Genomic DNA, 24,618 nt, shown 5'->3' on the forward strand with positions numbered 1-24,618 from the left:
TCCCAGTACAATACTTGTATAGCATTTTAATTAATTCTCATTATTTCCCTGTAACTTAATTATCAATAGATTTTTTCAACCAAGCTTTAGGGTGGGTGTAATGTACCTTAGAGCTCAAAACAATTTCTTAATAAAGGTATTAATATTGTTCCTTATCCTTTCTATCCCTTTCATTAAAAATCAATCATTCTAATGTCCCCCTGGTTATGCAGGATGGAGATGTAACATTTGACAATGTGGCCATTAACATTTCATCATCTAGGCTGTCAATAAATACTGTCTTGATTTTCCTTTATAATATTTTTCCTACGCTTTATCTCACTAAAATCTCCAAATGTAGAGATGGTCTTGCTTTCTCTGGATAGCAAGTAGAGCAAGACAGCAATTTTAGAAAAACAATTTCCCATACAAAGATTAAATTTATTTTCTTTCTTCAAATTTTAAAATTATTAAAAAATTACTGTCAACTATTTTATCAACATTTTTTATTCTTCCTTTATCTCCTTTTCTTCCTTAGTTCCTGTCCTTTCCCTGCCCCTTTTCTCTCCCCTTTATTTTTCTTTCCTTCTTTCATAGGCAAAACCTAATCACCAAAACCGTATCAAGATTAAAAAATACCAAAACTTGAAAAACAATTGTAGTTGCTTTATCTGATGTGATGCGTAAGGTTATGCAGAAAATAGTCCCTCATATGCATGTCAAAGTTCATGAAAATATGCATTTGTAGGTTTGCATTTCCAAACTAAGCAAAGATTTTTAGAGTGCCCTGAAGAAGCCTGGTTTCTGAATTTCTGCTTTCTGAAAGTCAAACCCATTTCTTTCTCAAAGTTGGCAAGCAAAATACCAAGGATCTCAAATGAATAATAATTAATAGGGAATTTTCACTGACCTTGATGTACTTTCAAATTATGGTTTTTCTGCAGTCAAAAATTATGAACACTTTAAAAAATTATATTTACTGAGTAATGTATTACACAGTCATATGTTTGTGTGTAACAAAGTTAGTCTGAAAGCAAAGTAACTATATGACAGTAATTAATATAAATGCATTTATTTTCTTTTAGAAAAAGCTTAGAAGGCTGCTAAAATACATGTTTTTTCGAGATTATAAATCCAAAGTTGTCAAAGGAATAGAAGAAGACGACCTCCTTGAAGGTAGAAAAAAGAAATCACTTAAATTGGGGGAAGCTTGAGATTATAAATGCACTGAACAGCTCAATACAAAGTATTAATGTCTTGCTTAATAGTTGAAGACACACAAATATTTTCTTCAGAGTAATTTGTTTTAAAATCTCTGCTTTTCTGTTTGACATACTTCTGAAGTAAGTATTGGCACATACCATCCAAATGATAAGTAAGACTACTTAATGTCAGAACTCTGTTGAAGTAAGAAACTGGCGCTGATTAAAGAAAGGGCTAATTGATTTCAGCATGTGTAATTTAAATGTGGCAGCTACTGCATGCAATTTAATGGACATTTGTTAAATTCTTATCAAAGGGTTTTCACATGTTTTACAAAAAAATCCCATAAACTGAAGTCACTGAATACTAATATATGACCTGGGTTTGTTTTTAGTGTGGTTTAACATTTTGTATTTTGAATCTGTAATTTAAAGAATGGGAAACACTTTTGTTTCCCTATTCCATGAGCAAGTCACAGATTTTATAACCAATGTGTTTAAAGGAAAAGCTCTTTGCATTAAAATGTATTAATTTATGCCATATAATTTGTTAGTATAAAGTGTTGATTTATATTAATCAAAGAATTAACACTTCCTAGTAAAAAGTTAGGTTAAAATTTATCATAGCAAATCTAAACCTTGCCATACTTGTTTAACATCTAGCAATGTCCATACACAACTTTTTGTATTTAACTTAGCTCCTTTCTCAGAGCCTTTTTTTTTATCTCCCCCTTTACAATGAATTCCTTGTGTTTGGTTCCTCTGAGCATCCACACTGATGTTAGGTAAAAATTGTACTCCTTGCTTTGACTTGATCAATCAAGGGATTAGTTTTTGTCAACTCATTTGAGATTTAATTTGCCTGTGGCATTTTATTTTCACCACATATGAAAGTGTATTGTTTCGCACAGGCAATCTGGCAGTACAGCTTCCCACCTGACAGCTTTGGTTCTTTTAATACTTGGATCTGTGTCACTATTAAAAACAAAGAAATAATTTTTATAAGCCATTTTAGATGCTCATGAAATGCTTCCTAAATGCAGTTCATCTGGGAATTAAAGACTGCATTTTCTGGCAGGCTTTGGTAATTGAAGCCATTAATTTAGTTTTGTGAAGCTGTCTTTATAGCTGCTATTCTGTTTAGAAAAACAGAGAGATCACCATGCCAGGCATCTCTAGGGGTTTTTTATCACTGTAGAGCAATGGTTCGTCACCTGTGGAACTGCATCTTAATGTTTGTGTTATGGTTTGCTTTAGCCTGTAGGTAATGAAGATGCTCTGCATGTTTTGAGGAAAGAACTTTTCCTCTACTTACTCCGTTCTGTGAGTCATGGCGTTGTGCAACCAAAGAAGCGTAGTTTCTTCTACAGCTCTGTCCACTGTGGATCCTTCAGTAAGAAATAATGATACATGAGCAGGAAACTAGGTTTCTCTAGATTGCAAAAACCCACTAGGTTATCCTAGAAAACACTAAAGGTGATTTTTTACTACCGTTGTACTGCAGCACAGCAGTGATATCACCTTGGTCAGGTAGCACAGCTTGTACAGGGACAGTAAGAACAAGCTTTTTCTGCATAGTGCATCTGATTCTAAAATGTCCCTCCTAGGGACATCAGTTGATGTTTGGAGAAGCCAAATAACCTGTTTATTGTTCTTTGCTTACCTTTGTGAAGACAAATTCAGCAGTAATAACACTAACAAACGGCAGAAGCTTGCTCAAGACTTTCTCAACTCCATTGACCAGACTGGAGAGCTCTTAGCTATGTTTGAAGATGATGAGATTGATGATGTCAAGCAAGAGCGGATGGAGGTAATTTTTTTCTTTTACTGGTACCCAACTCTAGCAGAGAAAACTGTGAAATATTTCATACATCACGCTGGTCTGATGCCTTTTTCATGTTGCATATTATATAATTGTTACATGGGGTCTTTTCCTTTTGCCCAGATGGTCTAAAGGAATCCTATTTCCATATTTTCCCTATTCACTCCAGTATTTCCTGATATTTAAGCACACATGCTGAGAAGGAAGATTATGAAAGGGTAGTTATGGATCTTTCTGTCGGTCATGCATTTGTATTTCCTTCCTGTAAAAAGTAGATTCTATTTATAAACATTTCACACATTTTTCACAATCTTTTTTTTTCTTTTTCATTATTTGTCTCATCAGAAAATTGTTTCAATAGCATTTGAAGACTCTTTTCATATAACACAAATTACAGGTTAATTAAAATACGCTGTGCAAGCATGCTTCAGTATATGCCATTGCCATCCTTCTTTCAAGTCCTATTTTCTAACTGGTGTACTTATGAAAAAATATGTCTACATTACAGATGCAGTACCACATCACTCTCAAAAAGCTGGGTGGGATCAAGAGGCAGTTTAGCTGTATTAGCATGGGAGCCTGTGGAACGGTGGTACTGATACCGGTTGGTTTTGATGCCAGTTTTACTTGGTTTTGCTGAGGTTTAGCTATACTGGCACAAAATACTTCATTGTAGCAAGTATGCCTTATAGATCTTATCAACCCTATGTCTTCTCTATCAGTAGAGCTTCTTCTTCAATGTAATTTGCTCTGAAGTATGTATAAGATCCAAAGGCTGTACCTGTATGAGTTAATGAACTAGGCCAGGGCCAGATCTCTGGTGACATGGCCTGGGTTGGATCCCTATGGCCAAATTCTCTGTAGGTGGACAGGACTACCCTGCCTTTTTCGGTAGTCTTGTCCACAGTGAATACAGAGAACGGTCCATGGCCCCTGTTCAATGCTCAGTTGCTCAGTTCTTCCTCATGTCTTGTGTGAGCAACTAGATGTCAAAGGCAGAATTGCGCTGGGAGCATGCTCATGATTCCACACTGGTGTTTCAGCCAATTTCCATCCATTTTTAGACAGCAATATAGTGCACAGGGCTGTTGGAAATTTGTTATTTTTAGAGTGGTTTTTATACCCTTTCAGCGCTAGGAGCTGGGTGATTTTGTTTGATTTTCTTTTCTATGACGAGGTGGCTCATCTGTTGAGTAATATTTGTGTATTAATATTTGACTGCTAGAGTCTCATTTCACTGAAAGGATTTCATGGAAAATTCTAGGAAATAATAATATTTTTATGCTTCCCTGGGTGTAATTCTCATCTTTTCTTCTTAATGGAGTCCCTTTTCAGAACTGGGACTTTCCCAGTCTTGTTTCCCCTTCCTTCTCCTCTGTAATGTGGAGAAATCAAAACCTAATCAAGAATCTCTTCTCTGTAAGAATTTGGCTAGGAACAAATCCCTTTTCTCCACAGCTAAGAATTAGTGTCATAGAACAGTTGTTCCCAACCACTGTTTGTGTTTTGGAAACTGATGGTTTCTTTGCTTTGCTTTGCTTTCTTATATATTTATGCAAAATACTGTTTTGCATAAAGGCAGACAAATACTTTGAGCTTGTACAAGCTAAAATACATAAAAGCACTTTTCTGAATGAATGGGTTATGTGCTTGACTTCACATTCTCTTCTGCCATTCCAGTATAATAATTTTTTGGTCTAAAAACCTGCAAAAGTTGCTAGAAGTATGAGGTTCCCTGTCCTAGACAAAGACAAATCTGACTTAATGTTTGTCTGTAAAGGAATGTGTTCCTGTAATCAAATAGTTACCTTTCATCTGACTACATGTTTTGTTTATTCTCACTAGACTGTAATTCATGAACTGTAGAGTGAGTGTGTGTGTGTGTGTATATATATATATAAAGTAATTCTTACCTACTTTTTTAGATTTTCTGAACTCTTGATATGTTCCCATGTTAAAAAAAAATAAAGATCTACTTATTTTAGAACAGATCCATGAATTATATACCGGTATGAAGTCATTACTATGTATTTTCTTTCTTATTAGTTTTTAAAACTAATGACAAAACATGGAAGATTGCTCAAGACTTGCTATTCAAAATCTTTAACATATTTTTGGCTTTGTTTTGTTAGGGATGTCGTCGTCACTTTCAGGTAGGTGGAAGGGAATCAAAGACAGAAGGAAATGTGATCCATTCTTAAAGGAAGAGTTGTTAATGGATGGGCTAATCTCATGTATCACATTTTCTTTGTGCAGTAGATTGTTTAATCCACACTAAGTTTTGGAGGAAATCCAGTAGACACTTTAACAGCGTTCTTTAAGGAATTAGCATGCTTGAATCATGAATTACAACCTAAAGGCAGTGTTCCTTTTAGGTATCAATTACCTCAGAAATGTGTGGTTATCTTGGTTTGGACAACTGTAAAAGATTTCAGTTCCACTTTGCCTTGGGCCAAAATCATGCTAAGTTGTCCAGAGCAGATGATAAACATGTATTTCTGATGTCATTATGGGCTAAACAGGATATGATTGTTTAGCAGTATGGTTTCAGTTATGATACAAAAAGAAAATATTGCTTATACTCATTTCTTTTAAAACATTTTATAAAATTAGAGCTAAGACTTCACGACATCGCTTGCCATTCTGTGAGGTCTATTCTGTATATGTACCACAGAGGAGCAGAGCAAAGCTCCAAGGCACTTTCAGACATTACTAACGAAGAGCAAACGATGCTACACTTTTGACTTGAAACCACCCACTAATGCTGTCATATTAAAAAGAAAGGACGTTCTTCTAGGACTGTATGTAGAACTTATTGATGTATCCTCTGGCTTTAATTTGAACCGAAGGGACTATCTCTAAAACAGTAATAATAGCAATGTGCAAAGGAAAATGGAATGCTCTTGAAATACAGGGCAGAAATTAAGAACAAAATTCACATGACTTTGTCGTAATACATGGTTATGTTATTGGTACGTTGTGATTAGATGACTTACAAAAAATTTCAATAATAGCAATAAATAGTGGCAAACCTGCCAACTGTATTGGCAAAATCAAAAATTAAAAACTGAAATAGCATCTCTGTCTAACTTTGTAACAGTTAGTATTTTGCCCTCCTAAGACAGCAGTGAAACACCAGTGAAATGCTGCTGCTCAGGGTAAGAGCAGTTATAGATGGAATAAACTATTCTTGCTCATAGATGTAATTGAACTGAGTGTGTGAAGGAGAGTTATCCAAACCATAGAAGTTGTCTTTGTAACAGGTGACAGTCTCTTGCGAACAACATATGTACTGGCGCTCTACCTAACCCCTTTGTTATTGTTTTTATTTGTTATTATTCCAGGCTAGGCTCTGGAAGAACCAGAGCTGGTGGTACTCTGGAATTCCATTTCTCTTCTGTGCCTATTGTATGACAGAATCCAGGAGAAAGGAAATGTTGCAAGTGGATTGCAGTTTTGCTTTCCTCTGTCTCTTAAAAATCATTTAGAGGGGGGAGTGGGGATTCCTGTGGGATATGACTGAATTGGTGTGGGAAGAAGGGGCATGTAAATTTTAAAATCTCTGCATTTTTCTGTATTTTGAAGTTTGGGTAGAGATGCAGATTTGGGTGCTTGTGTCCTTATGTTGCTACTCTGAACCTCACAGGTGACCTGTCCATAGTAAAACTGGCTGCAGGTTTGGCTGTGATTTTGTGAATGGTAACTCCAGTTCTGCATTTTTCTATGAAAACCACTATCAAATTCTCCATGTTGTTGTTAAAATCAAGTACAGCTATTTTAAAACGTCAAGTCCAATGTTGTTGGAAAGCTGACTTCTTTCTCAGTCTGTAAATATCAATTTTTTTTATCATTTGATTTATTGTTCCAATACCTCCCCCACCAGGAAAAAGTCTTCCCCTCAGAAATCTGAACTGACATACAGAGGAATGCATAGAGCATCATGCTGTGAATGCTCTGTTTCGCTTTTGTTCCCCAAGGATTAAGAGAAACACCATTTTTCTGTCACTCTGACTGCTAGTTTAGGGGTATATTTCCAACACTCAGATGTTATATGGCAATAATTCAGTTGCAGTAGCTACCATAATGCTTTCATAGTACATTGCAAGTTTGAATAAACAGCGGAGGGAAAATAACTTCCCTAGAAGATTACACTACCTTGAAAGCAGGCTGGAAGCCATCAAAATATTAAAACTAAGTTACATCCCTATGGAAAGGGATTGACAGAAGCTTGTGGTTCTTTAAGGCGTACTGTCCTATGGCTTACATTAGGTATCTAAAAATTACAGGTACATACTGTTGTTCTAGGAAGTTCATTGTGGATGTGATTTTTCCTGTGCTGCTCATTAGTATGCTTCTGTTAGTGGGATATCTGCATGAAGCTCACAGAAATGCTATGGGTCCTGTGCAAAACACGATATATTGCAATGAAGTTTAGGTGCCTTTGGAATATATCGTTTTTTCATGTGAGGTTTATTTACTCCTGTTTAATTTTGTCTTTGTTCAGACACGGTTAATTTGTGTTACAAAATACAGACCCCTAAACACACCTAAGTGCACCTTGGGGTACGAGGAACTATGCTCTGGAAGTCCACTCTATTTCAGAAATAAAATAGACTTGGGCATGTAGTAGTAAATTAGACAGTGACCAAGAAGATTCCTTCCTACTGGAATACGATCAACTTCTGAGTGGTCACACTTTGACCTGAGCAGGTCATGTTGTCCCAAACAATTCCTGGGAGCTAGCCAGGGCCAGGAGCTCTTCCCACCACATGGTCTGGATGTGGCCGTGCTCTCTGGAAGGCTCGGAGGGCAGGAGCACAGGCACAGGTTGCTCCATGCTGACTTGGGCACGTCGTTTAATTGGGACAGCTAAAATTTGATGGCGTAAGTCAGAAAAAAATGTATGAGCTCTTCTGTTCAGGGAGGATACGAAGACGGGGTTGAAGTACTCCGATTAATTTTAATAATTTGGGGAAAAATGTACAAATTAAATAAGCAGGAAATTACTTAGAAAGAGCTCTAAGGCCTTTTAAGTACTACTGTGCTCGTTTGGCTGGCGAAAATTATGCCAGTGTAAGTGCTGTGTGGGGTCATTACTCTTTAGGGAGTATCTGTTCATGCAGGGTGTATCAATAACAAACTGGAATTTGATTTAAAGCCCATATGGAAAGCTTAGTGCTGTAGTACAGACAACACATACTTAATAGAAACTGCATGCCGGCAGACAAGCCGAGAAGTTTTATGTTACTAAGCATCAGTGCATTGTTGCTCGGAGCACATCTTTTTTTGCTATGTAATTTTTATGATAAATTTACTTTTTCTTCAGAAAGAGTTGGTTTTAACTTTCTTATTTCAGATTCTTCTTGGCAGAATCTATGTTTTGGGACAGAATCTTTGCATGTAGTTGTGCGGTGACTTCTGTTATCTCACAAGATTGTGCCCAGATATATAATTTATTAATTTTTAGAATCACAATTTATAACCTTTTTCTATTTTAACAGCCACACCATATGAAGGAATGCACCTTGGGATAAGATTCGTCTGCAGATGAGAATGTTTAAATTCATTTTGGGTTTTTGCATGTGAGCTGAGTGTGTCATCTCCCAGTGTAATTACTGGACACCTCGGCAGTATAAATAGCAGAGTTTAGAGACCTGTTCAGCTGATGAAATGTTAGTGTCTTCTTTACAGAGAGTTACACAGTTCTGTAGGCTCCTCGGGATGTATTTGTCTTGCAGGGAATTTCTTTGTGTTGTCAGTGACCATTCTGCTTCTGTCCTGGCCATATGTGGGGAGTGGAGGCTGAAAGGCCAAGATTAAAAGCCTTAGAAATGGAAAAGGCTTGTATTTTGGGGAGCTAGGAAAGGGATGGAGTCTATATGGCTACAAGTAAGCATGGCTGCACAGGTTCACTTGAGAATAGGAATGTAATCCCTGTTACATTTTTGTGCTGTCTCTAAAAAATACTCTCACAGCTCTATCATCCATTTATATTGTGCTGGTCCACATGTACAACTGCAGCTTTCTGATATTACATCATTTACACCAGCAACTCAAGTTCTAGCCTTAAATTTTAAGACATTAAATTTTGAAAAAAAAAGGGGATAGAAAATAAGGTTCCTTATTGTTTACTCAGCACTGTCAAATTCTGGCAAAGGGATCCCAGTGATGGGACGCAGAAGGACAAGCCATACCATTGAAAACCTTGTGATATATTATTGTATGGACTAAATAATTGCAGCCCTAAGGTAAACCGGTGTCATCCTCATCTGTGTGTGCAGGTCAAATAAGAGGAGATTGCCTTGAATTTGAAAAGGGACTTAAAATGGCTAAGTAATATACTCAAATAGGAGTGGGAAAATTCCTGCCCAAGAACACTAGATTTCTGGGACAATGATGAAAAAAACCCCAGGCTCTCCTTTTCCCACCCACATAAGCTGCTTTGAGAGCTCAGTGCATCACTGCCACAGTTTGGCCTGAATTTCACTTAATTGTACCTGCCTACAAGTTTAAACATCCCAGTAACTTAGGGCACCTTCCCTACTCAGAAACAAGGGAGAAACGATCCAGGGGAAAGTTAGTTCTTTAGATCAGAGAGAAAAATGCTTTTTCTTTTCTTTTCTCTCTGCCCGCCCCCACCCCCCCCCACCCCCTTTTTTTTTTCCAAAAACATTTGAGTCACATTTGAGTGTAATTCATCAGATGTTAGGAAAAGTACTTCTGGTGCCTCTGGGGTGGCTGTTTTTGGAGACTGAAGTTCTATGTATGCAGTGGGACCTTGATGATATGAAAGAGTGTAGTGATGATCTCTAACAGTCTATAAGGTCACCAGCTCCCTGTATGCTGTCTGCTTCTTTTGATATACATAGATGCAAAGATTAAAAGGAGTGTAGATGGAACATCAGTCAAGAAAAAAAGCCTTTATTCTCTAGGCAGTGGGTTTTTTCAATATTGCAAGACATACTTACCGAAGTTAGGAATGCAAATATAGAGGGAATTAATTTCACTGCATCAGCCCAGTGTTTCCAGATGACTGCAAAGATAGCACAACTAGTAGCATCTCAACTGTAAATTAGCTGTCTGAGTATCAAAGTGTTTGTAACCATTATTTGGTGTAAAAATAAGCCTGCTGGTATTAATGGTTTCTCTGGTTACACGTTGCTTGGGAGTGTTTGGGATACTGGGAAAACAGTGTTTCTCTTGGGTAATGGTTGAATTGGTTAACAGTAAACAGAAAATAAATAGAAACAGTTTTTCGTTGTTATCTGTATGTCTGTATATTGTGTCATTCTCATTGGAATGGGAAAAAGATATCAAGTGGAAAAGATTTCTTGTTACAGGCTGCAATACCAATGGACTTTTTACTGTGGTAAAAATCTCAGATTATTAGGGTTTTCTCACACTGGGGTTGATTGCTATGGTTACGTAAAGTGTGCTGTTTGTTTGGGTCTTCAGTCCTGGTAAAATATTGTTTGGTTTAGAGCATTTTAGTGAACAGTGCTCATACTGCAAGTCTGGGCAGTTTTGCTGGGAGGACAAGGTGTTATTTGCTTTCCTGTCTTTTAGTTCTTTGAATACTTTTTTGCCACTGTTTACTTTCTCAGAGGAAGAGGAAGAATCTGGGCTGTTGCATTTTGTATTTTTGACACACAAATGACTGTTGTAACAACTTTTGGAAGGAAACTTTAAATATACACACACACACACACACGCATAATTAAATGTAGACACACATATACGTAAACATTATTTCCACAGAGGGTTTGATTAAGATCTAAATGTAAGACTAGGGAAACATTCTCCTTCTACATGTATTTTAATGCTGTGTTTATTTGTGATCCTATGTTTAACGTGTTTGTGGCTTAGATAGACTGGTCACCACGTATTGGTACTCACAACACAGTTATTGTTTATGTAAATGTTGAAGTACTGGGAACAAGGAATGATGCTGAAATCTGGCAATTTGTTGTAGGTTATTGATTGGTATTAGGTTATTATTAGAAAATTTGTAGTACGTTATTGAAATTGCTGTCGTACTTTGAAGTAACGAAACAAATCAGCACTGATAATGATTTGTATTTCTGAAGTTGTGTAGAAATGTGATGATGCAAATCTTTACAAGACAGAATGTAATTCAGATGGTTTTGGGGGGAAAAAAATTATTTTTTTCAGTTCTTTGAACCTTTAAGTAGCAAAATAACTAATCTTTTAAGCTCCATTACCTGAATATTTAAGTCCTTTCTGAATGAAGAAAAAATGGTAACAGTTTATTTCTTAGGATAAGTTAACCAGGCCTATACTGAGAAGTGTTTTAACATCTCAAGCTTTCCTGAACTAGTCACTCACATAAAACCATTTTTGAGGCTGTTTTGCACAGGATTCACAAAACTCAAAAGAAAAAGCCATAGACTGGCCACACCAGTGAAAATTACACAAAAATTTCAAACACAGAATTAGTCTAAAGTCACTCACACTTCTCACCTGTTGCAAGGAAGAGATTTTCTGACACTATTATGAAGAGCGAGACTGAAACCTCAGCACAGAGACCTCCATTTTTTGGCAGAAACCTTCACAACCGCCTGCTTCTCTTGCTCCCACCTACAAAGCTCTGTGGTGCAGGAGCACCGTGGATCATCAGCCACTGTTCGACCAAGCTTCGATGCCTGCTTCTGAATTCCTTTTTCCGTCCATTTAAGCGTTCATATCCCAAAACCTTTCTGTGGAAGAAAATAAGGTCTTCTAACAAGTGAAGACAATAGCAGAAGGTTCCCTGTAGCATGAAATAGAAGGGGGTTTGATGGTGGTCTTCTATTTTAGCTGCTGCATGTAACAGTAACAGTAAGGTCCTGGATTTAACAGATAGGTGAGAACATTCACAAACCAATACTAACGAAAGGATTTTTTTCCCTGCTTCATCTGTAGGAGGCTGATGCACGTCTCAACATAAGGCAGTGCCAAATTAATTTATCTGAATGTTCATTTACCTACTATTGCTAAACATGACAGGTATAGTAGGGAGGCCCCTTTCTTCCTCTCCTTACTCTGTATATTCACTAAGGAAATAACAATGCCTTTCTCAGTATTAGAATCCAGCAGGGAACCAAAACCTAGTGTTAATCAGGCTCATGGGTTAGCCCTGCAAATACCTTCTACAGAATTACTGAGGATCCCTTTCTTTCAAATTGGCATTTACCCTCGATAGCAGAGTGAGCAAGCCATGTGTCATCACAGCCTCTCCATCCACGGTTTGTAGCTTGTAGCGTATGGACAACACAGAGGAGCAGTGAAAGTAACTTCCAAGCTGCACTCCAGCTAAATATAGCCAAAATGAGCTAAGATCTATTGAATAGCACTACTTAAGGGGTGGGGGGGTGGGGGGGGTGGCAGGAATCTATTGAAAGATATTGAATACAAAGGCATATTTGGTTAAGAAAGTGCTTGAGCCACAGGTCACTGGGTGCTGTATGACTATTCAGGGAAATAATTATTATAAGCTCATCTTGTAGTTATAGTAGCCCCTAAGCCTTCACAGCTAGCTACAGTTGGAGCCTGGGCTAAATGGAGATTTGTTCTGTCCCTTCTTATGTACGTTTGATCTTTGCTTTCCTCCTTTTGTTTTTAGTTTGGACTTTTGTTTTTCCTTTTTCCTTCTGACCACAGGATTAGCCAGGGCGAGTGCAGTTTTTCTCCTCGGAAGTAAAGAGGTCATTTTGCTAACTTCTGGTTTATATTGCCACAGGTATTTAGTTGAATTCAGATAAGATTTTGTGAACCTTTGTCACAGACACTTAAGCAGAAAATCAAGAATCTCAATTCAGTAGTTACTGTCTATGTATCATCCTCCTCCTCTGAGTCCATTCCAGCCTGAAGGCTAGCATGTCATGAGATTTGATTACATATTGCCCAGTTCCTAAGTACAAGTGTTGTCATTTTTCATTCCCATTTGCAAAGCTACCAGGGGCCAAGTCTTCCCACCTACGTTCACACTGGAGTTCAGATGTCATTAGGAAAGCCAGATGATCTGTTGCCTAAGGTGAAGGTCATTAAGATAATCTACTAGTGACCACATTGCTTCCTGTTGAATTCAGAAGTATATTAGATATCCCAGCACTGTTGGTTTCACAGCTCATTCTGATAGGGCTACACGTGCAACCTCATGCTTAGACTGTCCTTAAAATTGGATCCTACGGCAGGTTTTTAGAGGAGCTATCTTTTTATTACTGACAATAAGAATAAGAATACAAGTGCAATGAAGAATGCAAAGTGTGCATCTTCATTTAATTTTAGTTTTATCAGCTTTCCATGCAAATTAATGTGCATGGCATTGAAGTAAGCATAGGACATCTCTTAACCAGGGTCGCTGTCTCCCTTTGTACTGCATTTTCTTGAAGCATTTCTTTCTCTTTATGCCTGAAACTCAGACATAACTGGCTGTTGAATCTTACAAATGAAATAAAAGCAGTAATTCATAGCGTGGTAAATAAATATTGAGTCATAATCCCAGAGCAGTCAAATCTCTGGAAAGGAAGCCTGCCGTTCAGAAGGATCTTGTTGATAGACTGGAGACATGGGCTGATGGGAACCTTGGGAAGTTCAACAAAAGCAACCGTGGGATGCAGTAACCCCATGCAACAGAGCAGCTTGTGGGGCAGCCACAGCAGGCTGCGTTAGCCAGAGGTTAGCTGGCAGCTCGAGGGAAATAATGCTGCCCCATTGTTGGGCATTTGTGAGACTGCGTCTGGAATCTGCGTCCAGTTTTGTGCCCCCAAGTACAAGAAGGACTTTGACATACTGAAGTGAGTCTGACAGAGGGTCACCAAGAAGTTTAGGGGGCTGGATCACCTGATGTAGGACAAAAGGCTGGTTGGGAAGAGCTGGTTCAGCCTGGAAAAGCAGAGGCTAAAGGGAAATTGTATTGCTGTCTATAGCTGACTAACGGCAGGATATGGAGGAGCCAGAGCCAGACCCTGCTTGAGTGTGCATGGTACAGGGCAGAATTTGGACCGATACATAATGCAAGAAAAAAAATCTTAATCAAAGATTGAAACTGGTTGGTCAGAGAGCTTGAGGAAGTCTCCAACTTTGAGGATACTCCAAACTTCACTGGTCAAGGTCCTGAGCCACTGGATCTAATTGGACTGCTTTTGAGCAAAGAGTTGAACTGGAGATCTCTGGACATGTCCCAAACTTTTTCTGGTGTAAATTATTCTGCCATTCTATGATTCTGGACTGAAGTTTCCCATTTTAGATATTAAAATGGCAGGCAGAATGGAAATAGAACAACTTTTATAAAACACATAGATGATAAACCATCTCAAATTTCTAAAAACTCTTTAAAAATCTAGGTAGCGTATAATTGGACTTTCCAGCTTCTGCACTTTCTGTAATCTGTAACTGTTGGTATTTCCTGCAATAGACGTTTTATGTATATAAGGAACAGGGTTTTCTGTCTTTCATTTTGTCTCAAGTCATTGTGGTTTATTTTATCTACAATGTTGCTTGCTGTATTCTTCCGTAAGAATATGATCTGGCTGCTGTGCAAAATTGCACTCCGTGATAGCTTCACACATGTGTCACAGCTATGGAATCAGAAGCAGTAAGATTTAAGCATCTGAAGTGTCTGTTGAAATGGTAAAGTACTATAATTAAGCTCCACATGTTGCAAAATGGGAGGTGCATCCTTACCCAATCCAAGGGAAAACAGACCCAGAACAGCCGGGATAATAAGCCGGCACAGTTTACTAACTATAACAAGGTAGCATATGTTTCCATTTGTAAGTTTTGTCCTTCAAGCTTTAACTTTTGTCTCCTCTCTTTTCTTGCATTTTGCTTTTCCATCTTTGATTAAAATTGAGGATACCTAGACAGTTACACATTTTCATTAAATGAATCAGAAAAGATTATTTTAATTTGAATACTCAGGAAAAACAGTAATGCTTCTCATGTTTAGATGGCTACCTTGCATGTTCAGTCCATGAGGACTTTATGTAAACTTTAATCTTACAAATATTCTTGAGATCAACATTTCACTCTTAATAATCTGGGATTCACATTTAGCTGACTTTAACATGGCAGAAATCAGGCATCGCTGCTACTTTGGCTTGAACAAGTACATCCACAGCTAGACCTAAATTTTCAAGGAAGACAGGACCATGCTACTCTCACTAGAAAAAATATTAATTTTGCAAGAGAATAAATTTCAGACATCGATTTATGTGAATTCAGTAAAAGCTTTATCAAGTGGGGGGCCACAGGCTTATTTCTGAAAAGAAAAAAATTCTTCTCGAGTGAACGTGTGGATTTATGGCTTAAGGTGTAGCTCTTTTCACTTTTGTATGCAGGCAGTGGCAAGCTTTTAGGATTTCTTTGGTATAAGGGTATCTGTCGTATACACAACACGCTTGATGTTCTAAAAGAGATTTCTTTAAAAGTAATGGCAAGAAAGCAATGTAAAGTGGTAATATAAAAAATACATTAAGATGCATATATTTTATTTTCAAATAAGTCTCAAACATTTTTCCCAGACTCTTCTTTTGAGTGGCGCACGTCAGGGGCAAAGATAGGGGCTTCTTGGTAGCAGAGTTAACTGCTGTTGAAGATTTGCCTCTGGAACCTCAGAAGCAATCATTAAATTTAGTTTTCCATTTGATCAAACAAACAAGGGATGGGTAGTCTCTGTCAGAGGGCTGGACTTTATTTCCCGATGCTAACAGCCATTTCCAGGACTTTGTCAGACCTACGAAGAGGGATTTTTTTCTACCATTGTCAGATGGTATTATTTAAAATCAGTTCATCCACTTGTGTGGGATTCATATCCTATATCATACAGTGACTCTGACAAGAAGATGCTTTTACTAGGAGTGTTATTCAAAGCACTGTTGATTTTCTCAGGCTGCAGACATCTGCAGAAAAAGCTTGTAGAACATACAGCATCTGGTATCGAGTCCTAGCTCCTTACACAGACCATATCAAACAGCTAGAAACGGAACACATACTCTACATCCGCTTGGAAATATTTTTTTTTATGTTTATTGTAGATGTATTAGCTGTCAGCTCATATCATCAGCTAATTATTTTATATCTGAAAATCGTAATAACATCCTCAAATGTACTAAACTCAGGCAGATTTCCAGCTACTAATCACACCCTTCTTACAATAGGAGTTAACTCTTGATGTATCCGAAGGCTGGAGAACTGGTTTCTCGTTCTAGTATTTAAAGAACTGTATTGGTGAGATGAGTGCTGTGTCTGCTAACCTTGTTATCCTGAATTGTATTTTAAAGAGAGACAAAAATGCTGAGGAGATATGGGCATCTTTGAGAAACGATAGATCTGACTCTAAAAATGTCAGAAAAATTCAGAAACCCTGAGGAAGCCAAGCAACCACCAGCGGTTCTCCAGCAGCATATATGATGGCATGAGAATCTACAGCAGCTTCTAACAGCACAGTCAAGTAATTGATGCCAAACTGTGGCTGTTAGTGTTGCTACACTATAAGAACCTTTAATACTAAATAGACTTCAAAGCTGTGTTTAAAAATCTTGCACTTTTTTTTAATCTTTATTATCTATATTCTTTATTATCCAGTTATTGTTCTTTGCATATTACTTATGTTAAATTATTAAGTATAATATTTTGAACTGAAGACATTTTTCCATTATTCTGTGAGTAGAGTTGTGTGATTTTTAAGGCTTTTTTTTCCTTTTTCTTCATGGATCTTTGATTCCTCTTGCTACCCCTCCATCTCCAAAAAAACACCTAACCCTTCCAGTTCAGTTAGCCTGGACCTCCAGGAAAATCTAAATAGAATGAGAGAGATCCTTAGAAGTGTCAGTAGGTTTTGACGTTTTCAAAATTAAATTAGTTTCATTCTCAGGTTAAATTTACAAAGCTGTCAGTGCCCAGCAACAAGAATATCAACCTTAACTATGTCATACATTCAATGCCTTTATATCTGATTTTGAACATGAATTAGAGCCATGGCATCCCTTTCAGGAGCTTATCTGGGTAGTAGGGTTCTGAGCTATCTCTTGCTACGGTCTTGAATTCAAGGCTTTCTACCTTATAAAAAAAAAATAATTTGACCAACTGTAGGATAACAGTGGGGGAAAAAAAGAATTCTTTCTATATTTAAAAATGTTTTCTGTTCTCCTCTTTTGTAAGTGACTGAAAATTTTGCATGCTGAATTGAATGGTGCAAACATCCATACAAACATTGGAATATGTTGTTTTCATTGCAAGCAGATTTAAGAATGTGCACAGGGAATAGTGTCTTTTTAAATTTATTTCTGTATCAGGATGGATGAATGAATACTATGTTCAAAAGCTGTTATTAATGCATCGTAACGATTTGTGTCAGGCACTGCGAATTAAGAAGATTGAAAGTCAAATTCCCTAAACTACCCCTTTTTGTTTCTTATAGTCTGAATACTCTTTATATGACTTTTAATTGCTGATTTGACATAAACAGTGGCTTCTCTCTTATGATGGGGGACTCGTAGGAGCTATGCTGATTTAGAAGAACTGCAAGTCCGAGCAGTTAGTTTAATAGTTCATAATTAAATTTACAAATCAGTTTACATTTAAATGAATTCTTTTCAAGTGATTTTAAAATGACACATTTCTACAATGTACAATTACATTAAGACTGGTGGCGTTGCTTTAAGTTATTACGGTATTATTATGGCAATTTAGAAATGTTTCAAAATATTTTCCAATTATGTGTATCCAAATGAGATAAAATTAAGCAAAGCTTTTTATAAAAAAATAAATGCATTAAAATACTCTTAGTAACTCAGAATATTATGCCTCAAACTTCATAATAATTTATAATTCTGATACACTCGAAAATTTGATTTTTGTGGGTATGTGCAGCTAATATGAGTTTAGATTTACATCCAAAAAGGAGAGTCCAATGTCTGCATCCTTAGACAGTGCATCAAAACACTTAATTTTGGACCTAAAACTAGCATCCAGTATCCAGCTCAATTAATGAATTAGTGCTATGTTATTAGACAAAACTGAGAATTTTAGAGATCATTAGCATACAGCATTCAGATACTTTGAGTGGTATGAAGATCTGTCTTTACCAAATTATGTCTTGTTGCAGACTAAAGGAGTTTTAAAATAATTGCACACGTGTAGCATTGGACAGTGGAAGAGTGCTGTAGGATTTAGCTGAGATGGTGTTGACGTTAGCTCATTGTATCCATATTTGTAAGGTTCAGGTTCTCAAGGGCTGTTTTTTTTCGTAAGCTGCATATATTCACTATCAGTTTAAGCCATCAGTATAACAACTGCCTTTGTCTTGGAAATATAAATAAAGACTTGTCAGTGAAGATGAAGACTCTACCACTTTACAAGCGAAGGAAATTTGTAACAAAGGCTGTAGAAGTTTGAAATTTCAGCTGAGCATATTACTTCCATGGCATGTTCCTTTTTTTACTAAAAAACTTCAAATATTTCACAAAAAATGTTTCTTCTAATGTGTTGTTTTAAATTCTATATTACTTAAGCAAATATTTAAATATTATATTAGTTTTTCTGCATACTTGACATGAATATAATTCTACCTTCTTGCCAAGTATGTCAAAACCCAAATTCACTTTCATTTGCCAGGGTAAATGTTTATTTTGTTTTCCCACATAATGTGCTCTTTAAAGTGTCACCAGGATACCAAATCTGATAGCTTTTTAATAGAGACACAGTGGGGGGTTTTTTGCTTTCATTAGGAAACAGGATAAACTATCAGTAAAGCATATGGTAATGAATCCATATACAGTAGATGCTCTTTGCTCTCCTTCCCCTCATCTCAGCATTTATAAAAAGAAATTCCCATCAAAACTATTGTAATGGTACCTCATTTTTTATAAACAGATGAAGGGTCTAGGGTGTTGAGGGGGCAGTCAGTGCTGCAGAGCAAGAGACCAGGGTACGTAGGATTGGTTTCTTCTGTTAAAGGTAAGCTATAATCACTTGAGAAGGCTCCCCAAAACAACATTGTGTTTGTTTTGCCATGAAATGGTTCAGATTATTTAAGATACAACTCATTGGAAGTTTGCTATTAACAAACTGTGGTTTCACTGGTATGGAACATCTACATTTCAGATACTAAAAGCTGCCGGCATGTGCTTGCATAGTTTTCAAGAGGCAGTAAGTTTCACTGACTTTCAGCCTTGAAAGTCTTCAAGTATTCCTCCAGTCTTAACCAGACTAACAACATCTGGCAAATTGTGTTCACAAAATAAAATTTTGAATTTTCTGCTTTTAAATGATGTATCAGTAAAGTTTCATCTAAAACTTGCAGTTCTACTTCTTATGCAAAGTGTAGCTGGTTTAAGTATTACTGTGAAAGTTTTGCAGAATTCAAAAATATATTTTTTTGAGGTTTCTTTTTTTTTTTCCCCAGAGAAATGAATGGGGATGTTTAATAAAAGAACTCCTGTCGTGTCTTTGGATGGTGGTGATCGTTTTGAATTAATAACAGCATATGTTTCTTTAGTTTTATGTAAACGCTTAATAATTTTGTGGTATATTTATCAATGGGCATGGTGTTAGGGACTAACAAAATAGATTGTTCCAAATTAGCTGATGGTTCAAATTAACTTAATTCCAAATGCTAAATTGTTTTGTTAAATCCCAGAATCTTCACTTTTTCCTTTTTCTCTCTAACATCAGAAAGATGAAAGAGAAAGTAGAGGAAAAAAAAGAAATGTTTGCCAATTAAGCAAACCGCCTTGGGGAAAATGATCTTTTTATGTTTTTGTTTCTCATATATATATAGTGTAGATAATGCTCACAATGCTACTATGAAGATAAATTTGCTCATATTTAAGTAAACTAAGAAAGAATAACGAATATCAGCATAGAAAATCCTGCATAGTTAAATAAACAGCAAATGTCACACAGTCATTAACATTTGACTAAGGAAATAATCACCCAGGGCCAAATTCTGCTGTCAGTGTCATGAAGTAAGTCCCAATTAAAAAAAAAAAAAATTAAAAACCACTACTGCTTTTGTTCAAAGCATTTCAATTCGGATGGAGAATTTTAGGGTCTCCTTGCTTTTCATACCTGGGCACGTTGTGCAGTTGTGATTCTGCTTTTCTCTCCCCCAGCCTGTGCACTCTGGGTGTGCATGGCTAGCGTGCACCATGACATCGCCGTGCGCAGACTTTGCACTGCTTTAGTATCAGGGCCAATAACCCCATAAACTGCAATAATGGTGAAACAAGCCCTAAACCGTGATTAATTCAGGGCTTTGTTTGCACTCAGTCATGCTCAGATGGCAATTTACTAGCAGAACCCAGGTAGGAGTTTGGAATATCGAGGTCCTGGTCTCTTTCTGATTGGGAAACCAGGGTTGTTTGAGAGGCAGCAGGCAGCCAAATCCAGCCTGGGAAGTTGTGAGAGACATCTCTCTTACCAATTATTTTGAGCTTGAAGAGAAATGTACTCTTTCTTTATAAAAAAATATGCAGATTATGTGTAATGCACATCAGTCACTGCTTTTCTGGGGGAAGCATTTCCTTTTTAACTCAGTGTATGACTCGCTTATACCCTGAGTGGCGTGATGTGATTTTGATCTGGAGTTCCATGTTGTGCAATTATCAAATTAGAAAGGCTTTTCCAAAAGAGTAAAAATCTAACCACAGGATTGGACTCAGTGGTGTAAATGCCACGAGTTGAATGTGAAATGTCTATAGGTGCACTTCTTGTGTTAAGGAAGCAAGAATACATCTTTGAATGGCACTTTGTAACGTTCTCTGATTGCAGGGGACTCTAACAGACAAAGGTAACTTGAGTAACTGCGTTCTTTGGTCACATGCCAAGGACAGCCCATCTGTGTACACATAGTACTGTGTATTTTAATTTTAATTCTATTCAATGAATTAATTTTAATACTTTTCTTATAGACATTAGTGAATGTACTTCTTACACAAGTTAATCATAGAAGTTGCCAGATTTGGATTCGTCGTGGAAAGTGGCTGAGCTAAATTGTTTTACTCATTTTGTTAATTAAGAGGTTATGTAAATGAATGGATTAGTGGCCTTCCCTTCAAAAACCAGATCAGTGTCGTGTGCTAGGTGCATCACCTAGTTTATAATCTCCTGGTTTGCATTAACATGTCTGTAAGGCTAAAAGGTGAAGTTCTCAGCTGGCGACCAGACAACTATTCCTACCGGTCATCTGCATTTCTCTTTCCATCAGTGATCTGCATTCCTGTGTCTACAGGGAGAAGGGCGCATCCAGAGGTGACACATTCTCTTACCACACCTGCAGTAGGTGTGATCAGCCCACTTTTCCCACTTTTTTTTCACAAAAGATCCCTTTTCCCATTGATTATAAAGTGACTAAATTATACGAAAAGACACAGTGTTGCGTGAGGTGAGTCCTAGCCCAGGAGGCAGGGCTGTAATGGCTTTGTGAAGAAAACCAGCCAGATGAACAGCAGCTGGAGTTCTCCTCTGTAGAGCCCTACTGGCCTGTTTTCATTCCAAAATACCTTTATAGAGAGACTTTAAGTTGGATTTCTAATCTGCATGTGGGAGCATATAAAGAAAAGGCTCTTTTAGGATCTGTGTCCCATCTTGAGAGCCCATTTTTCTGCTTTCCTTTGACAAGAGGGTGATAACAGTCTGTACTAGGTGCAACCATAAGGTCCGGGAGATGTTCGTAGGATGAGATCCCACAGCACTTTGAAGTTAATGAAAGCTTTGCTGGGGACGCTATAGAATCAGGATTTCATCTATAAGTTGTAAGACCAAATTCAGGCTTGGGAATTGGATTGCTATAATGCACACCAAATTACTTGTGCACATGGCAATGTTTTGTGTCTTGAATTTCTTATTTCTGCATGTATGTTCTACCATTATTTCTGAAGTTGGATTTTTTAAATTAATTTTTTAAAGAAGCAGCTAAAAAAAAAGCATTTTTAATTATAAACCTTTTTCATTCCACTCTGATGGAAAGAGCATCACCTGCAAAAGACGCCTCCATGGATATGCCTGTAGTATTTGTGAATCTCCTGCGCAGAATGGTAAATTTCTTGTGCAGCATGGTGATGTCCCACAGAATGGCAGTTACCATAAGAATTGGCTGTGCTACTGGGAACGAATATAAGACAAGTCTGATTTTTTAAGGGTAAAGGAAAAGACAGAATTGTAATATTCACAGATAAGATAGCAGGAGTAAAACGCATATGTATTGTTCATATGGTTGGAAAATTACTCATGTTTCTCCTAGACAAACTTTTCCTTAAATTTCTTATGCCTCTCCTTTTACTGTAGAGCTCCAGAGAATTATTCAGGAGGCCACTTTACAATGTCTGTTAGCAGGCCTGATTCACAAAGAATTACAGAGATATGCCTTACAGGATAATGAATTTTATCAGGTATTGCTTACTGCTATGTACTTTGAGTTCACTTGGCTTGCCTTTCTTTTCAACACTGGAAGCGTAAGAACAATTCTCTTGAGGACATCCTCCGCCTTCTTCATTTCTCATTTAACATTAGCAAAACTCTCAAACTACAGTTTTAGAAGCATATATTGATACTGGATATTAACAGGGCAGAGTTTTGTGGTGTCCTGCTTTTTATTTATTTTTTTTAATTAGGTTTGCTCCCTTACTTACATTTACCAGTTAATACCAATGAATGAGAGGGCTGGTCCCTAGCTTTTCCCAGCTTACTTACTGTTAAGTTTAACTAACTTTACTGGACTGTGAGGATGGTGAGGCGCTGGCCCAGGCTGCCCAGAGCAGCTGTGTGTGCCCCATCCCTGGCAGGGCTCAAGGCCAGGCTGGACGGGGCTGGGAGCAGCCTGGGCTGGTAGAAGGTGTCCCTGCCCATGGCAGGGGGGTGGGAACTAGGTGGTCTTTAAGGTCCCTTCCAACCCAACCCATTCTGTGATGCTGTTATTCTATGTATTGCTGAACAAGTCATGGCTGTAAAGTGCATAATTCCGGACATAGTGTAGTTGGGTGAGTAGATAGAATATGCCTGGGAATTGAGTTCCACTGAAGCTGATTATGTCTAGGATTGATCTCCTGGTGAACTTTGAGTTGGAACAGCCTCCTTCGCTTTATGCCATTCCATTTGGATCTGTAGGAGCAGAGCTGGATCCTATAACTCTTCTAGACCCAGGATGGTGAGCAAGTGTGATAGGCACGTTGTGCCTGTACCACTCCGAGCCAGCTTCCATCCAAGACCATAAACAGCCTCTGAGCAAAAAACACACCATGAGTTTATAGCCAGAAATCCAAACAGCACTTCAGCCTAGTGTGGGAAGGATTTCAGTAGAGTGGAAGGAGTGCAGTTTAAGGGAGTCAGATAAGTTGTAAAGCAACTCCTTAGTTATTCAGCCCTACGTTACCTATCCTGGATGCAAGTGGCTGTAGCTAAATTGGATTCAAAACACAGCTCTCTGCAAATGGCAATGGGGGAAAATATTATGAAGGTGAGAGGTGCTCAAGGATTTTTTAAGATGACATATAATACAGTATAAGAAAATTGCAGAAAATCCAATATAAATATTAACTATACATTTCTAAGCTGTCTGTCCTTTTATTTGACCATCTATCCAGATCTCTAGTCATAAAGCTAAAAGAAATATTTTTAAAATTTCTCATGGCTTACAGTATTTTCCTTTTGTTTACAAGTGAACCTCTATAATTGTATTATTGTTAAATAGTGTGTGATGGCTGATTTTTACTGCAAATAATAGAAAAAAAAAATGAAACTCATTATGTAGAAAGGGCTGCTTTGCTGCTGGTATCTTCCGGACGATGCAGTGATGGCTGTTTTGATGACTGCAAGCTTTACTTGTGAGATGCTAAAGCTGTTTATATGAACCTCATCTATGAACTGATACGGAGTCAGGATAGGCATTCAGCAGAATGCTAACCAGAAGGCATCCTAATATTAATGTGGTATTTAAAGTTTTTGATGTACAGCCGGATGGAAACCACAGAAGGGTGTTACAGTGTCCTCAACCAGAAAAGTGAGGGAAGGTCAGTTATCTTAATATATTAGTAAATCCCACATAACTTTTTAAGTTTGGTACATAGTTGATCCACAATTATTTTATGGTTTTTTAGAAAGCACTGGTAGAAGATAGCCATAAATATAACACATAGTTTTACAAAATTCATGATGATACTTACTATATAGTGGGGAAAAAAAAAAATCCTGTAGAAATCAAAGCTGTTTCATGAAATGGAAATGTTTCATTTGCAGGTTCCAGCTCCACATTTCAGACTAGCAGTAATAAATTTAGACAAGGAATTTGGATATGATATGGAGCTGGTTCAAATGAATACAGTATGTGTAGATTTTGCATATGTTCAAGGGCAAAGTATTACAGGGGCAGTGAGTCCCTGTCAGGAGGTCAGTTTCATTTATTCCTTAAGCAATGAGATCATGACTGCTGGGAATTAATCCATTCATTTTATTATTGTCTGTGCAATTTCATTTGCTTCCTTTCTTCATAATTCCCTTGAATTTTTTACGTAATCTTAAATAGCCTTGCCAGCTCCCTTCCCCCTACTTATCTGCACATACTTTGTTAGATTACATTTTGCATACTTTGGGGAAGATGAATGGGGTTACCATACA

The 24,618-nt window shown here is 37.4% G+C and overlaps 1 protein-coding gene across 5 annotated transcripts in view; it reads left to right on the forward strand.

The window, feature by feature from the left end:
* Positions 1 to 24,618, forward strand: part of SUPT3H (SPT3 homolog, SAGA and STAGA complex component) — a 278,056-nt gene that overhangs the window by 187,596 nt on the left and 65,842 nt on the right. For all 5 annotated transcript variants that reach the window (XM_037391833.1, XM_037391836.1, XM_037391835.1 and 2 more), the window contains 2 exons: positions 1,065 to 1,155; positions 2,855 to 2,991. In XM_037391833.1, the coding sequence (XP_037247730.1) occupies positions 1,065 to 1,155; positions 2,855 to 2,991 (228 nt within the window). The remainder of the gene's footprint in view (positions 1 to 1,064; positions 1,156 to 2,854; positions 2,992 to 24,618) is intronic.

The sequence above is a fragment of the Falco rusticolus genome, chromosome 6 (assembly GCF_015220075.1).
Source record: "Falco rusticolus isolate bFalRus1 chromosome 6, bFalRus1.pri, whole genome shotgun sequence".
Taxonomy (NCBI): domain Eukaryota; kingdom Metazoa; phylum Chordata; class Aves; order Falconiformes; family Falconidae; genus Falco; species Falco rusticolus.